This window comes from Ruditapes philippinarum, unplaced genomic scaffold (genome assembly GCF_026571515.1).
Source record: "Ruditapes philippinarum isolate M1 unplaced genomic scaffold, ASM2657151v2 ctg699_1_1_1_1, whole genome shotgun sequence".
Classification (NCBI taxonomy): domain Eukaryota; kingdom Metazoa; phylum Mollusca; class Bivalvia; order Venerida; family Veneridae; genus Ruditapes; species Ruditapes philippinarum.
In genome coordinates this window covers 100,706-119,625 of record NW_026853134.1, presented here as the reverse complement: position 1 = coordinate 119,625, position 18,920 = coordinate 100,706, and the positions used below count along the sequence as shown (strand labels likewise).

Here is an 18,920-nt window from a genome sequence, read left to right as displayed (position 1 = left end):
AGTTAGGGATTGTATAGAACGTGTTCAAATATATGCATGTAAGAGATTTATGAATATTTCTTTAAAGTCGTGTAATGCAGTTGTAATGGGAGATTGTGGAAGATACCCAATGTATATATATGCAACAAAAAGATGTATTAAATTTTGGATACGGATTTTATATATGGATGATGAGAGATATGTTAAAAAAAGTTATTTTATGCTTAAACGATTAGATGAACTAGGTTATAAAAATTGGGTGACAACTCTACGATTAAATCTCTATAAAAATGGTTTTGGCTATATTTGGGAACAACAAAAGGTTGAAAATGCAAACTTATTCCTTACCCTTTATGTAAATAGATTAAAAGATCAGTACATGCAAAATTGGAACAGTGAGTGTTTAGAAAACAGAAAGCTAGTATTCTATAGAAATTTTAAATGTATATTAATTTTGAAAAATATCTGGACTGTATAGATATATTGAAATTTAGGAGTAGTCTTGCTGCTTTTAGGTCATCTTCTCATCAATTGATGATAGAGAAAGGAAGACATAGTGGTATTCCAAGGGAAATCCGTTTTTGTATACACTGTCCATATGAAATTGAATGTGAATTTCATTTTCTGTTAAAATGTCCTTTATATAATAATCTACGTCAACAATTTATACCAAATAAGTATTGGGAACATCCAAATAATCATAAATTTAACTTATTAATGTCATGCAAAAGTGTAAAGACAATACGAAACTTATCAATGTTTTTATATTATGCATTTAAACTGCGAAATGAATCTTTATCTTAAATGTCTTTATGTCAGTTGCTAAATCTTATTACATAATTATATGTTTTTTGAAAATTGGCTAAAATGCTGCTCTGACAACATGTCATTGTACTTTATACAACTCTATGTAAATCTGTATATTATGCGATGTTATATTATCCTAACTAGCTGTCATGTCATTATGCTATTGTGTTTATATATATATATATTTCATGTATACATGTGTATGGGCCGGTGGCCTGAATGCAAATTTGAAATAAACATGTAGTAAACATGTAGTCGCACATTAAGAGCGGAGCTTCAGAATAATGTAAAATTCTCACTGGGGGTATAGACATGGGGGATCACGCCGTTCGTGACAAACAAGATGGCGGATGCAGCCAAAAAGTAGGTTTTTCCCTTTTTTCTCTGAAATTCGTGATGTTCTAATGTAAAGGTACATATAACAACCTTCTTCACAATTTTCCTGGCACACAGGGTTTTATTTCATGATGTTTCGTCTAGTACTTTATCTGAAATGCGCGTCAACAGATTCGAAGCGACAGAATTTTCCACCGGTGGTAACGTACGGCTTTTTCTCTCAAATTCTCTGTTTCTTTTACATATATGTATATTAACTGGAACCACTGACTTTAAAAAGTTGTAATATGTTTTCAAGTAAGCAATCATGCCCATTCTGGCTAGATTTACTGCTGTAAATATTAATATCGGGGCATTTTCTGGAAATGATAACGTATGGCGCACAAAATATCAATGATAACGTACGGCGCATTTTACTACTTGGTTGATTTCCATTTGTCCAATCAGCTGATTATGAATTATTTTTATGTAGGAAATGATAGATATATGAAAGAAATGTTGGTCAGGTCAGAAATAATTAATTGAACAATGCTGTACCATCGGGTATAAATATCATAACAGAGAAAAAATGAATGAGTGTAGGTTCTATAATGAGTTTATTGAATGAGTTAGAAAATAATGTTATGCGAAAAACTTCAATGGATTTAGTAAATAAGAATTTTTCTGTTTATTTGACGGGCGGTTAATATTGAAATGCTACCATTTAGCGTGACGTTGTGCCACTATGACGTCAGATATTTTTACGCGACATAGCCTTACAGTACAGTTTTTTTTTCTGTACGAAATCTGCTGTGGTCATAGTATTATTTTTACAATAGCTTTAGCTCTTAAATTTGGTTTGCAATTGCTAATCATGGTCATGCAACTACATAGTTAGGTAAAGAGGCAGACGTTTGTTTTGGTTCAGTCTATCATGTTTTGTTTAGGATGTGAGTTGTCATACACAATTTTACAATTTTTATGCATTTATTTTTTTCCAATGATTGTTATTATCTTAAATGCTCCTGGGATTGTTGTTTTATCAATTCATTTGTAAATAAGATTGTTATATGTCTATGAACGGAATAATTTTAATGAACACGAAATTAGTTCACACCTACATGTGTATTGATAACGTGATGGTTTAAGCCAATGATAACACATCAATATTATTACAATCAGGCAGAGAAAAAGAGTAAATCGATAACCTTTATGTAGCAAACAAACTTAATAGCAAGTAATTTTTCATATCTTTTCGGCAGGATAAACTGTCCGAGGAGGGCCAGGCATTTTCGTATCGTAAAATGGCTGCCATTCACAGTATAAAATGATTATCTCAAGCACCACCACGACTTAGGTCGGGAATTATAAATATAGCTAACCTCGGCGCGTCGCATGGGATGGAAAATACCTTTTTCATATTTTATTGTAATAAATATTTACAAACTGTGTCTTTCGGGATTTTTTTTATCAATATATAACCAATAATGAAGTTAATATGAATAAATAATCATATCTCAAATCTGCGACTATGATTTACAATCAGATTCTACCTTTAGTGTATTAAAAAGGTTTTTAATTTCCTGTAATTTTACTTTGTGATTATGCTTCAAAGCTGTCAATTGACCGTGAATTTTCTTTTCATATTTTGATTTCCTTGAAATCATTTTTCTCTTCTGAAGGCATGCAACTTTAATATGATAATACATTAATTACATTCCATGAAAATGTTTAAAGATATATAAAATATCTCATGACATGTTTGTTCATTTTACATAACACCTTTAATGCAGCAAAGATAAAAAGTCTTCACAAAAAAGAGTATGCAATCGTACGAATGTATATAATATTTTTCAATTTATTATAGTAGACAGTAGTAGACAGTAGACATTCTATTTTATTCCAATACGCTTTAAAGCCGATGATGACATAAAACATGCACAATAACGAACAGTTCATATAAACATAATATAGGTTTGGAGAAGAGCAATTTTGATTGATACGGTAAATACCAGCCGAAATTTTCTTAAGGAGTTACATAATGAACATTTTCAAAATTGATCTTTAAACCAGTAACTTATAGGTCTCTTGTATATAGTATACATATACATACACACATATACATGTACATACATACAAAAAACATACATTACATGAACCATTAATGCAAAATTGTTCTATATTAATCGATTTTTACACATAAACGCAATTACCGTATGTTTATACACATATCCTAAAAAAAATGAAGGTCCCTTCCCATCAGTTGCGGATTTCATAATTATAAATGAAAGGAACGTCATAATTGATCACAACAATTATATGCAAGAATTTGCCTATCATATTCTGGCGTTTTTTTTTCCACAAACGCCCCAACAAAAACAATAATTTCTTTTAAAAAAAAAGTATTGCAGGTATCAGCAATAAAAGAGTGAAATTGAAATTTGCTTATTAATTTCTAGTCTTAATTATAAAGTTTCAAATCAGATTTGGATTCCGATGAAACCTTTAATGCCAGATCGCTCATACACTTAGATGACGTCATTATCTTTATGAAAGAATGGTTTTAAAAATTATTACGTTACTCTTAAACTAGTGTTTACGAAGTATATGTAAGTGTACTCGGCCTTATGCCCTTCCCTGTTTTTGTTTGGGGTCCTCCTGGGCTCCTTGCCACTGGCTCTTGTTACTGGGTCAGGTGGGGGCTGCGTTCATTGAACGCCGCCTTTCCTTGGTGATCTTGTTTATCATATGTCATCCGTGTTGTTCTACAGAAATTAAAAACTTCGACGGGAGCGATAGCGACCGGAGAATATTTCTTATTTCTGTAGAACAGCTACGTATGAATACAAACATACTAAGTGTCAAGTTTTATTTGGCTTCATTAATATTTACTTTATTTCGTCACAATACCTGTCCATTTGCACAAACGCGGCTCTATGAAGCACTATGAAAAATAAAAGGCTGCTATGAACGGACTTTGATATATCATCGACTTTTGTTCTTCTATGAAAATTTACACAAAGAATTTTTAAGAAATTTCATTGGATAACAAATAAAGCTAGACACTAATATTATTTATTTCAGTTTCCTAATTTGGTTCTACACATCCTCTTATGTCTTGTAAACATAACTTTTCTATTGTAAAGAAAATCAATTAATCAGAAAAATGCGCCGTACGTTATCATTGATATTTTGTGCGCCATACGTTATCATTTCCAGAAAATGCCACGATAGTTATATTTTCAGGGGCTATTCTAGCCAGAATGGGCATGAATGCTTAGATGACGACATATTACAACATTTTCAAGTCAGTGGTTTCAGTTAATATACATGTATGTAAACAAAACAGTGAATTTTAGAGAAAAAGCCGTACGTTACCACGATCAAATCGGTGGAAAATACTCTCGCTTCGAATCTGGTGACGCGCATTTCAGATGAAGTACTAGACGAAACATCATGATATAAAATTCTGTGTGCCAGGAAAATTGTGGAGACGGTTGATATATGTACTTTAACATCAGGACATCACGAATTTCAGAGAAAAAAAAGGGAAAACACTACTTTTTGGCTGCATCCGCCATCTTGCTTGTTTGGATAACGAACGGCGTGATTCTCCCCCGTGATAGAGGGGATTGCGGGGTATCGACCCCCCCCCCCCCCCCCGAGGGTTAAAAATAACGTTTTAAAGGCCCATTATGCTTTTATTTGTTTTTCTTAAAAGCTTTTTAATTTTGATGTTCTTCTATATTATCCAAAAATTACACATTGGCCAATTATCTGAACCATCTTTTTCATCTGTTGCTTTTTGGCAATGATGAGTACAGTTATAGTGAATTAGTCAAATACTACATTGTTTTGACTACTTTTATAACAAATAATCTCACATTTATCGCTACTTTATTCAGGTAACAAGCATCTTACATTTCTCTGATACCATTATTTTAACATTATAAAATTCATGTTTGCATTTTCTAACGAAATATGTAAGATTTCCCATTAAAAAAAGCCTCTGGCGAACGGTTGTTACGGAGCTTACAAAAAACCCTTAAGTTTGTTGATAATCTTAATAATGTATTTGTAAAAATCACTATTTATAGTCCGATCGAAAAACTTGATGTTTCACCAGAACATTGCAATAGAGTATATTTATGGTTCTTTGGAAAAAAATATTAACTGCATTTTATTTCATTCCCAACATATTTAAAATGGGGCTGACAGAACGGGACATTTTTCGCAGCATCTTTTAATTTTAGGAATACACAATTTCTGTACTAGAGTATTTTGAACGGTGGCATAAAAGTGACATTTGCATTTTTTATACTTTTTTTTGTTTTTCGTACATATTTTTTTTGTTTGTCGTACATATTTTTTTTAAGTTTTGAATACATACTTTTGTTAGTTTTGCATACATATTCTTTTTTAATTTTGCATACATATTTTATTTTAGTTTTTTGTACATATTTTTACATGACGCAATTTGCAAAGTAGAGGTTTGGATAATTACGCCATTTGTAAAACACCATTTTTAAACACTTCGCCATCTTTAAATTACATTTTCATTTTGGAGGTATCAAAAAAATAACAACACTTATAGTATATATATAGTCCGCGGTAACCCGAAGAAAGGTTCTGCATATTGTCACGATGTGATTAGCATTTTACACAAAGTGCCTGAAAATCCTTTATGGGGTTTTGGAGATAAGGAGCGGACATGAAACCCAAGTCTTAATCCTTTGACCTGTATGTGTGACCCCGACCTTGAGCCGGTACACCTGGCATATAAGTTCTGCACATTATCTGGATGTGCAAAAGAATTGACCAAGTTTTCATAAAAATCCTTCAAAGCTTAGCCTTAAGCATTTCTTTTCTAAATCAGTGGAATGTAAGGACATTTTTAGAACTTTTGTTGTGCATTATTGTAATACACCAGTCATTTGTAACCACCTCTCTTGCCCGCGGAGGAGTGCGGGTTAAAAAAGAATCGTGCTTTGATGCTTGCGCTGTTCCGGGGCATAAGGCAGGAATGTTGTTATCCGAGTATCCTCCGCAGGGCGAAGATTTTACCAGTGGTCGGCTTGGTTTAAAGTCAATGCCCCCCCCCCCCCCCCGCTATTCTCAGGGCGTGGGGTTGAGTGGTGCATATTCATAAGTATAACTGATCACCAATCTTCAGCCCTTTCAAGATAGACATTTATGTACAGTTATAGTATATAATTATAATAAAAAAAATTATTATTTAAAATACATATAATTTAAAAAATGGGCCGAAAAGGGTCGGCCGAAACCAGACTTGCCCGGCCGAAAACGACTTGGCCGATTCTAAAAATGAGCCGAAATGTGACCAAACCACTGTGCTAGTTGTATACTCAAAGATAAAATATGTACGAAAAACTGAAATAAAATATGAATGCAAAACTAAAACAACATATGTATGCAAAACTAAAAAATAATATGTATGCAAAACTAAAAAAAATGCAAATGTCACTTTTATGCCAAGTAATTTTGTTATATTAACACAATTTTTAGATATTTCAAGTGGTAAAATTAATGAAACTTTTATCACTTAAGTATCATCAAAGTATTTACCGCCATCTTGAACTCCACCTCAAATATTTCAATGTCGCAGATCGAAAATAAGTCAGTACTCAGTATTTAAGCAGAACTCAGATGACACCTTTAGATCTCTAGAACCCAAAGTGCGTTGATATGTAGCATATTAACGCACTTTGGGGTCAATTTCTCGATTTTGACCCCAAAGTGCGTTTGACCCCAAAGTGCAGTGCGAAGTGCGGTGTTACATACCCCTGGGATATACTATAACAGCATATTTATTTAATCTAACCAATGAAATATGATGTCATATCTGTCTAATAAACTTCATCTGTTTTAAAGACTAAATATGAAATACAAATATGATGTCGAGTCAAATTCAATATGACAGTCTATGTTATCATCTTAAGAATATGTCACATACCTTTTAAAATTTTGTACTATGCAAGTGTCATAGCTTCTGATATCCTTACAAAATTCAATTTTGTGTAATTTCCACCCATTGCTATCTTGTTCAGGGCAGACTTTTTTCCGGGACCTTACGCCGCTTTTCATTGAATGGCGCGAACGTGTCACATTGAAGATTCCATGATAACCGCACTTTGGAATCAACTGTGGATGTTTCCTTATTCAGAATTTCACCGTGTTGATTTTTTTATATATATATAGGCCGGTGCCGGGGTGTGTGGACTGTAGCTTGCTTTCATTACTACTGTCCATGATCAAGCTCAATCAAACTGAGCTTGCAGCATTTTTTTATATTTTGCCGTTTTTGGCGTTCTTTATGGTGTTTTTTTTACCATTGTGTATCTTTCTGTAGCACCAATTTGTTTCTGTTTTGTTTATGCTAATATGTATATGTATGTACATGTTTGATTCGTTGCATTTTAAAGTTATATACTTTAATGTGTATTTCACAAAAAATGTACCACTATAAATTTATATACCTTCATGTGTGTTTAACGCAATTTCTAGCGCTCTTAGATTATGTACTTTAATGCTTAAAGATGTAAATTGTAACGCTTTAAAGTTATGTCAGTTAGTATGCATTGTATATAAATTTTAGCGCTGCTTTAATGTTATATACTTTAATGTGTTTCTCATATCATTTCCTGCTTTTAACGGGTAAGTATTCATCTGTGTATTTTGTTTAAAAAAGCAATTAAATAAATAACATTTTTATCTATTTATTCAAGATCAACTGGACAGTCTCCCGGATACACCAGATTCAGTTCCTCTACTAACACTTACTTATACTGGAGCATGGAACCATACCGTACGTTTATCATGTTTAGATATGATGTTGCGTTGTCATATTTTTTTAATTAGGTTTGATTTGGGTTTTACGTCACACCGACACATTATAGGTCATTTGGCGACGTTCCAGCTTTACTGGTGGAGGAAGACCTCAGGTGCCCCTTCGTGTATTTTTTTCAGGCATGAACGGGCACCTGAGTAGAACCAACGACGTTCTGTAAGCTAGCTGGATAGCTTCCTCACATGAAAGAATCCAAAGTCCCTGTCGGGATTCAAACCCACAGCGGTGAGGGGCAGTGTTGTCATTAAAAATACGAGATGATTATAATAATATGATTAAAAATATTTTTGTTTGTTTTATTTTTTGGATTTTAAGATAATTAAGATTTTAAGATGATTTTCTTTTCTTTATTTTAAGAAAAAAAAATCTAAGATAGTCACTATTTCAAGATAATAACAATATTGATATAGTATGTAATGCCTCAGAAAGGAATAAAATGATCATTCTTAAAAAAAATTCACTGAGGTCTAAAAGCCTAGAAACATAAAATTCGAAATTTTTATAAATATCAAGTGAAGCTCTTAGCATTGAAAACTCTGGAAAGAAATACAGGATTTAATTGAAAATCAATTTCATATGCGATTTTAGCCGAATTTAGCCAAATTTAGCAGACAAGCTTTGCAACGCTTTTCATTTTTATGTCATTTTCACCATAAAAATTTATTATTTCGGAAAAAAGAAATTATTGATTTTTTTGAAAATTTGTGTCATGTAACATCATATGACACACACACATTTTGGACTAAAAAATTCCAGTCACGTGATGTCGAAAACCTCAGTGGACGAGCATAGGTTTTGTTACTGTAAAATAATAATTTATGAGCTTGCTTGGTGCTTATTACAATAAAGTCTGAATACGAAGATACTTGACATAAAACCAGCAAAATGTTAAATAAGAAGAGTGTTTTGACTTCCATACAAAATACTAGATATACTAGACTGGCCATACAAAGATTTGGGTGATTTGTCAGTGAGAAACATTTTGTAAACTCTAATGGCACATTTGAAATTTAAAAAAAAACTTTGAGAAATAAATAAAAGCATACTGGCACATAATGAGCTTAATTCATGAAAATGTCGATTTTTATATAATAACGATTTCAAAGGAGTTTTCAAAAGACTAAAACATAAATTTTATAAATTCTTTCATATATAACTTGTGAAAATATGCAAAACATACTCAGTATTGAATTGAAAATTGATATTTTTTGCGATGTGCAATTCTTAACAAGATTTGTGATAAAGGCGGTTTTATCTAAAAACGCTTTTTATTTTTTTAGTTAATTTACCTAAAAATTCTGAAATATCGAAGTGTGGGAATGATTTAAAATTTTGCACACAAGTTATATGTACAGACTAACATTAAATGATATACATGTATAAATTTTGAAAACATATTCCCAGTTCCGTGATGTAAAAAAAGTCCCGTAGTGACAGTTTTAAATAATTCAGATTCTAAGATGATTTTATATCAAATATACGACTGCGATATTATGAGGACAACGTCTCTTGTTTTGATCGAATGCTGGTAATTTAGACATTTAAAGAAGTAAATGAAATCGATATTACACTTTCACACAATTTATACTTTTGAATATTTCTCATAAATACTTTATTTACACAGTAAATTTCACTGACAATATTTCACTATTTTATAAATCGAGCTAAACGTAACTATTTATGCTACCCCCTATACAGTCATCTGATATATGTTTAACATAGAAAAAAATATTTATTGTAATATGTGGTAGCCGTGTGTGTGCGTTATTTTTTTGTAAATTGTTTGATATTCTATTTATATTTTTGTAAGAAAGAAATTGCGTACTTCGCCCATGTCATAATATTATGATTTAATTTGTAGAACAATAAATATCGTAGGCAGGTTAAGTGATTATTGGAAGTTACAAAAGTCTGCTGTAATCGTTATGTAATCAAATATGCTTGAAAATTAACACTTTTGAAATATGATGTTTGTATAGTATTCATTAATTATTTTTTTGGGAAGCCGTGTAGTTTCATGTTGTATCATATGTTTTGGATCAACGGTATTAAATCTATATACAGATATTGATTGTTTTCACAGTACTACCTCAGTTTGCTTTTATTTTTGATGAAACTATACGCAAAGAATATAGCTATGCCCTGTGGTCGCCAAAAGCAAACCCTTAGTAAAATGTTTGGGTGTGATGATACAGAGAGTAAAAATGATTTGACTTGATTTACAGATAAATATATCTACTGAACTGGTATCACGTGGTTGGACGGATGACTTCATTTATGTTGACAAAATAAGTGTAAATGCTACGAACTCTACTGGTCATATAATGCTGTATTCATTCTTATACTGGCTTGGTGATCACTATAAAGAATATGAAGATAAAGGCAATATTGTAAGTATAAGTTGCCTTACATTTACTTAATTCTTGCACAAACATTGTGAAGTTCACTTCGTTAGATTGTGGAAATTTATGTTAATTTTCCACACAAGTGACATTCAATTGTTAAAAATATTTAAAGAATATTAAATATCGCTTTATTGAATTACCGGTGCTGTGTGTGTGTGTGTGTGTGGGGGGGGGGGGCGTGCACTTTTACGGTTTCTCATCTCAAACCGAGTCGGCAATTTTCATATAAATTTGTTCTATTCATTGTGTCCTTTTCTATATTTTAATTAAATAACATTTTGTTTCTTCTCTTCCTTCATGAATAAAACCGATATATTTTTATAACTTGACATTCGTGAAATAAAAACTATTGACATTTATGAGCATATGAAACATTTTTATTATCTTTTGTTATTGTACTTATTTGAATGTCGCACTTTTATGTAAGTGTTTATTTAGCTTTCTCTTTCTTCTTTGTAGTATTTCGACACAGATGGAATTCCTGTGGATATACATGTATTACTATTAGAAGGGTTACAAATCCTGTATGAGTGGGATGTTGTACAATCAACAATTCAACTTTATGGCCCTTCTGGTTTGTTCAGATTTATTATTTAGTTTGTTTCACTATCTACAATTGTCATATTTTGCACTCATTTCTTTTCAATATGGTTACAATTTTACGAAAGTTTTAGAAAAAAGATCAACAAGGAAAGGAAGTGGTTAAGATGCCTGCCTCTTCTCTTAACCCATGGATTATGGGTTCGAGCCCTAATCGGGTTACGACCTTGTTTCTTCATATGACATCAGAACTGGTTTGTTCCAGGAAACGGACTCGAAAGTGATTAATATAAGTTGCAAGAACTTGTTTCGCGATAGAGCTTAAATAAATATGTTTAAACCAAACAAGGAAAGGCGATATTCCATAAACGCAGCCCCCAACAAAAAATATATATTTCACAAATAAAAACTGGAATAAATCATTAAAAATAGCTTCAATATTTCAGAGAATACGTATGTGGATGTTCCGATGATTGCAGTTTTTGCACAATTTGGTAAGATTTTTATTCCCAAAATTTTTTATCTTATTTTTTTTATTGACACCGTTTTTAATACAAAATGTATACTGTTTTCAGAGGGTCCGTCTTTCCGAGTTTTTACTGTATATATATTTAGTATTACTTGAAAGATCTACACATAGACGAGTTTCATCAAGGTGTAATTAATGTAATAAATTCTAATACGGTTTACTTTCAATTCTTTGACATGTTATTTCAATTTCATTAGAAATAAATACGTTTGTATTTTCATTTTTTCAATTATTGATATTTCGTTCACATTGGAATTTATATCAAATGTCGCATTCTACAGGAAATACAACAACAACAACAACAACAACAACTTCTACTACTACTACTACTACTACTACTACAGTCTCGGGAACAACATCAACAGGCAGTTCAACTGACGCTGTGACGTCATCAATATCAACAACTAATGCTCCGTCAACCACTCAGTCCAATATATCATCCCTTTATTATGTGTTTGATAACCAATCCATACTAGTAAACGGAACAATGTACTGTCCATGTAATGAGACTATAACTAGTACAGTGACCCCAAATCTCACGTCCATATATTCAAATTCCAACAAAACGTTTGAGGAACTCATTGCAGATTTAACATTAGACGCAGATACTTTATCTTCTAATACAAGAAAATACAAAAGTGCAACTGACAATCGGGCATCGGCCACCACCCTAGGTACAGTGGGGATTGTAATCATTGTTTCTTGTATCTCATTTATAGTTTATCTAGACAGTGCTACATTAATATTAGAAGCGACAAAGATAAAGAAAAATTATAAGATTCTGAAAAAACGGCTCTCGAAAAGAAGTTTGAAAGTGGAGGCAATACAAGTCCAATGCAAAGACGATGGGCCAGATATTCCTGATATATTAAAATAAAGTCGTTCATAAAAATACATACAATAAAATACATGTATATGCTTCAAGTCATAAGTAATAATTTCACAATCAGCTGAAAGTAGGCATATACTGATACTGCGCCGTGCATTTTAACGAAAAGTAGGCCTGTATCGATGACACATTCAGCTCACCGCTGCTAATGGACACTTGTGGAATCGTCTGATTTCATAACAGCTCCTGGTGAATGATTAACATTGATATGCCAGTAACTGTACATATGATCATCTTCACATTACCATTTAATATCAAAGGGCTGCAAGCTCTGTGGTATTTTCTGATCTTTGCAATCTAAATCATACTGACTATCTGTTTGTATTTTCCTGTATAAATTTATTTTTATATACTATAATTCATCTTACGCAGCGACTGCGTTTAGATTTTTTTCTATAACAGTTTGAGATTGATACATAATTATGGAATTTTGCATGACTAGAGTTGCATCAAAAAATCATTTTTCATTTTTTATGACAGCCACACTTTATCCTTGCATATCGTGGCTACTTCCTTAAAATGACATTTCAAAAAAAAAATGCCTCGACTAGGATTTGAACCTTAGGCCTCTCACACCCTAAACGAGCCACGGTGAAGTAATACCTATGTAGCTTGAATAAAAACAAATACATTGTAATTCTAAATTGAGAATTTCCGTGTTTGTAACCCTTATTAATTTCGAGGTATTTTGTTCACGATAAACCTGTTGTTAAACACTGATGAAAATAATTTAGAGAAAATCTCGCCAAAACAGTCCGACATGTATATATTCCACTACTCGACACCCAGATTTATTTGTGTACTACGCTCTGGAGTATTCGGTAATCGACATAGCTAAAAATAGCATTTTCATTGATTAAGCTTTACGGAAATAGCCGAACATTTTTCATTGGGTAAAAAAGATTTTCATCCGCGAAATTTCTTTTGACTAATCTAAACTTTGAATGCACTGTAATTCGTTAAATGCCTACATTAAAAATTATTCTTTCTTTTAAATTGCTGATTTTTAGCAGTTTTGAGTGAGAACTACTTTGCGTTGTTAGGTCTGTTAGGAAATTTTGTGTAAGACTGTGGATGTTAGCTATGTATTTACTGATCTTGCGATCAGAAAATACAATAAATGATTTGTATTGATGTAAAGAAAAGCGTTTGAATTCATTATTTAATATTTAGCATCACTAGTTGCGTATAGCGTTTATAATTTTGATATATCGTTTAAAAGCTGCTGTATGCAAATATAATTCAATCGAAAATAAACAGCGTTGTTATAGCGCAAGGACATTATTATATTGTCAAAAAAGTAATATACAATATTTTTATAAGAAAATACCAACATTAATAATCTGGAGTTATCAAAATATAAGCATGAATGTATGGAATTTTGATCTGCTTTCTACCGTCTCTAACATTTAAAAACCTTTTTTGTGTCATTTTGCATTGTCAATTACATTGTGATGTGAACATATAATTGATTCTGAATTTCACGCAAGATAAATACTATTGTTCCCATTTGTAATGTGTTTTATGCCTGAATAAAAAATGGCGGGCAGCACTGTACAGTCTCTTACTTCCCGTATATGAAATATGCACGTCTTTTTTCTATACGTCAGTGATAAGTTTTGTCATATATATTTTGTCATATATATAAAGCCTTTTACTAAGTAATGTTTAATAAAAATGTATATAAATAACATTTTTACCCTGTCGTCTAGTAGTCCCAAGTGAAAAGTGCGAGGGACAAATTCTGCATACTTCTTCAACTGTTCATGTGTATTTGGGAATTTTGTATTCTTCATGCTTACATGCCGCACGTTAAATTATTTTTGCTCTACTTGCATTTTGCGTCCGGCCAGACAAGAAACAACTAGAACTAATAACTTGCTCTGTTTTAATTGGTTGGTCATAAGTCAAACCTATGTGGTGACTTTCCAAACCTTACTGAGAAGTCTCCATAATAATATAACTGTGAAAAGAGAGCCATCGTATTTTCGTTATCTGTATGAATGCTGCAAAAACATCATATTAAACTATGTTGTGCTGTATATGTATATACTTAGAAAATTCAGAAGGGTGTAGATATTGAAGAAAACGAAAACTTTACAACAAACAATTTATTGGCACTGTGAAGAGATTGGTCACAAAATGTGAAAGTATGCATTATAATACAGTGTTTATTAATGTGCATCAACAAGACACTTATTCTAGTATTTATAAATATAAACGTTTGGAAACCAGTTCAGAAAAGAACAAGCATGTGATTGGCCGATTCAGAGCTTAAACATTAGATACTGACCAATCACAATGTTTTCTGAAAACATGCGTCCAAACTTTGATTTATGATAGATTGGTACAATTACTACAAATAATCATTCACATTTTTTGTCACAAAAGCAACCTGAGTAAAAACAACAAGCTTATGAAAGGTTCAAATGAATGTTTCACAAAAGGAACAATAATACGATACAGTGTATAAAATGTCAAATATTCCTGTAAAATAACATACTTAATGCCAAGATATTGTGAAACACTTGCAACAATAAATATCACTTTGTTAAAGAACATTAATAACTATATAAATAAAACAAAACAAACATAGTAAAAGTAACAGGCATATCTTTACTATTATTGTTATTTTCATGTATTAGTTAGACTCCTAAAATATTTGTATTGAATTAATTAAGACAAAGAGACTACTCTAACCCTCTAATATCCACTTTGACTAGTAATAACATTCGGACTCGCTGGTTTAAGAAATAGCATGTCATGATCATGTTTCAGACCAATACTGGTTAGTTCCAGTAAGCGGACTTTGAGAGTATTGTATATAAATTGCAAGAAACATTTTTCTCATTTCAAATGAAATAGAAATTTGTAAACTAAATGAAATATTGTGAAACATTCTTTGCAGAAGATATTTTGTTTTTAGACAACAGAAAATGTCATAAATTTAAATATGACTACTTCAAAACCAGAAAATATCATTTGTTATACGACCAACAGACAGTCACTCACAAAAGAGGATAAAGATAAAAAAATAAACCTCTACAAACATAAAATATAATAGATGATGAAGATGTTTCTATGAAGTCCTACCTAAAGCCATCATTTAGGGTGAGGAACTATATAAGTTTTCTTTCCTTCTAATCCCTTTCAATTTTATGTAATAATTATATACATATAAAATGTAAAATATGTGCAATATTGAAATAAATATGTTTAATCTAAAGCACATCATTTAAATGAGCTTATAAATTGTATTTATGTATTTCATTAAGTTGCAAGTATAAAACTGGAATGTAACAATAAAGGAACAAGGAAAGGAATTGAATAATATAAATGTCACAGGGTATTTTTCTAGAATATCGCAGAATATTTATCTAGTACATGTATCTCTCTCTCAATATTCTCCTTTCTGAAATTATTTTGGTTTAGGTTTAAAGCCACTTTCACATTTCTTATTAAAATAAGGAAGGCTAATGAAGGAAATATTCCAACAATCCTATATCAAACATGGCTTTAGACTAACAGGCCTGCAAAAAAATAACAAAACAACATTAATTCAATCACGTATTGCCTTCAAAGTATTATCACAATTATATAACAAAATACATGTCTCGTTCTACCTTTCATTCATTCTACAATTTATTTACCGTATAATATATCTACCAAAAAAAAAGCAAATATTATGTGTTTGTTATAAGAAAATCTTTGATTCTTTGCTCATACTGAATGTATCTTTTTTACATGGCAATAAAAATCTACTTTTATTTCAAAATGGTTTTAACCGATAAAATATACTGATCATTACTCAAAGCTTTCAAAATGTCTAATTAATCTTTAAGAGGTGGACTCTTAAAAATACAAAAAACAAAATTACACCTTCACTGCTATTTCAATACTGGACTCGCCTTGCTTTTAATTTGCAAATGATCTTTTATTGTTAATCCTATGAGCTTGAATACAAACAAATGAGTTTCAACATCAAAAAGCTGAAAGTGTTTACAGTATAGAGTTCAGGACTATGGCTAGCCCCGGCTCTGATTGTTTGTTGTTTATGCCTCGCATTAATACCACATGTGCTTACAGAGTTGGTAACACACTTCTACATATATACCATGATAAAATTGTAGAATGTGAAATGTATAACAACAAATGTATAACAAGCTAAATGACCAATGTAACAATCTACACTAAACAATGAATGAAATAAGCCATCATAAATAACAATCTACTCATGTGGCAACAAAACTATGCAATATAAAATAAGTCAGCATGAAGCTATCCCAATTCAGTGTTCTTTTTTTTATAATGAAAATTGAATTAATCATATCAGAGTAGAATTAAGGATATTTTAGTTCCCAGAAGCATTTAACTAATCATCGTCGGATACCCACGGCCGAACCATTAACATTTATCAGCATGTTATGTGACATGTTTATCAATCGTGGGTATCCGACGATGTTAACTAATTTGCATCAAAATATAAATGTATTAGATCTGCTGCACTGACCAATTCAATGATGTATTAGTTTTCTAGAGAATTGTCTAAAATATATTTTTTAATTTGCACCCCAACACTTTAAAGGTCATATGTTGACTTCCAAGCATTATTGTTAGAAGAGTAGATCTGAGGTGCCCCTTGATATATTATATCTGGCACCAGAGTCAAACCATCAACATTCTGTGGGCTAGTTGTATAGCTTTATCTCATTAAACAATCCTAAATATATATGCTGGGACAGGAATCCATGTCGTTAAGAGGTAAGTGGATTGAAGTCAGGGTCATTTATACCACTTGGCCACAGAGGTCCCTAAAGTATTGTACTATCATAACATTCATAATATTGATAGTATAAAACATTAAACATTTAGTTTGTTTGTTTTGTTTTGTTTTATGGCACACCAACACAATTTAGGTAAATATGGCCCCCCAAAAAATAGATGATTTTGGCTAACCTTGGGTATTACTAACTTCAAAGCAACAGTCAATACCACCTCATCTGCTGGAGCTAAGAGATGCATAGACTTCAGTAATTTGAACCCATTTAGTCGCCTCTAAGCAATCACGCAGGGATAAAGTGTGGTTGCAATTCTGATGCCTGAACTCTTAAAGGCAACCCCTCAGACACTACTTTACAAGCATTAGCAAAGTATTTTTATGTATCTAGTACTTAGTGACTTTTTCATAAAAATCTTTGAATATATAATAAAAACAGGAGTTTTGGTTGCATCAACATTCCTGACATTACAGTGTTTAAAATAATAAATTAAATAAAATAAGAAAATGAAATTTACAGCTCTTAAAACTGGATTTTGGCAGTAGAGTTTTATCCTGAGATCTTGACAAAGATTTCTTGCTGGTCATAACTTGAACCAATTCAATCAACATTTAAGTATAATGAAGAGATCTCTGTTGTTACATTAATTTGTTATGACCTATTGTAAAATGATTATCCTACCCCACCCATCCCCACAATAAAAGGCATATAATTAATTGAAAAACATATGTTAAGATTAATTTTCTGAGGTTATTTAACAAATATGTTATACTGATTTAGATATACTTGCACATGCCATAATATCTCACACCTTATGACATTACAAGCACCTTGTTTGTCCTAATGATATTTATATCAGTACACAAGTCGCCACTTTTTAAAATAGCATAATAATGTTTCCCAATTGTTGATTCTTAAAAGAGATCATATAAATATATATCAGAATATCATATGAATATGTACTTAAGTTGAATTTAATATGTAGTTTACCTGACCTGCTTAGTTACATATTGACCTTAAAATTATATTGGCCTCAACTTATTTCATTTCTTTATTTACTCAGTGCAACAAATTGACTATTTAATTATTTATACCATACTTTCAACATATCTTTTATTAAAATGATTCAAAAAAGAGCGTAACCTTTTCGATATCAACAAAAATGATTGTCTAATATACAGAAATTACAGTGGTGTTTGAAATTAACAAACTCAATCATTATTAACAGAAATATGCAATTATATATGTGGATTGATATATTTTAATTTATCCATCCATAATAATTTATGTAAGTTCAATATATCCTGCCATAAATGAAATATCAAATTCTGATGAAATAAAATGCATATTTTCATTTTTTGTATTTTTACTGTCAAAATTCATTTTTCACTGCAGTAAAACATGTTTTTCATATTTTCACTGGTGTCCGCCAGACTACTTTCGTCTTAATTTAACCAAAAAACAAAATCAAAGTCTTAATAATAGTAAAGGTAAAAAAAGGAAAAGGTATGTAACAAACAGAAAATTCAAGTTTTTTTCTTTAAACACAGGATTAATTTCATCCTGTGGTATGAAAATTAACATATTTCACTGGAGGCTAAAGCCACTCATGATAACTTATTTTCATACCATTGAATGAAAATAAATCCTGTATTAATAGAAAACGTCACTCGTAAAATATTCATTTTTATACCACTAGATGAAAATAAAGTCTCTATTTATAGAACTTGTATATTTATATAAACTTGAATATCCTTTATAATTATATCATATCAAATAAACAAAAACTTAACATCTTTAAAAAGGAATA

General features: G+C 31.2%; 1 protein-coding gene across 1 annotated transcript in view; it reads left to right on the top strand.

Moving 5' to 3' along the window:
• LOC132734666 (uncharacterized) overlaps positions 1-12,931 on the top strand; it is a 31,205-nt gene extending 18,274 nt beyond the window's left edge. Inside the window, exons 7-11 of the mRNA XM_060721458.1 lie at positions 7,848-7,927; positions 10,195-10,359; positions 10,834-10,948; positions 11,361-11,408; positions 11,725-12,931. Coding sequence (XP_060577441.1) covers positions 7,848-7,927; positions 10,195-10,359; positions 10,834-10,948; positions 11,361-11,408; positions 11,725-12,320 — 1,004 coding nt within the window. The 3' untranslated portion in view covers positions 12,321-12,931. The remainder of the gene's footprint in view (positions 1-7,847; positions 7,928-10,194; positions 10,360-10,833; positions 10,949-11,360; positions 11,409-11,724) is intronic.
• The last annotated feature ends 5,989 nt before the right edge of the window (positions 12,932-18,920 follow it).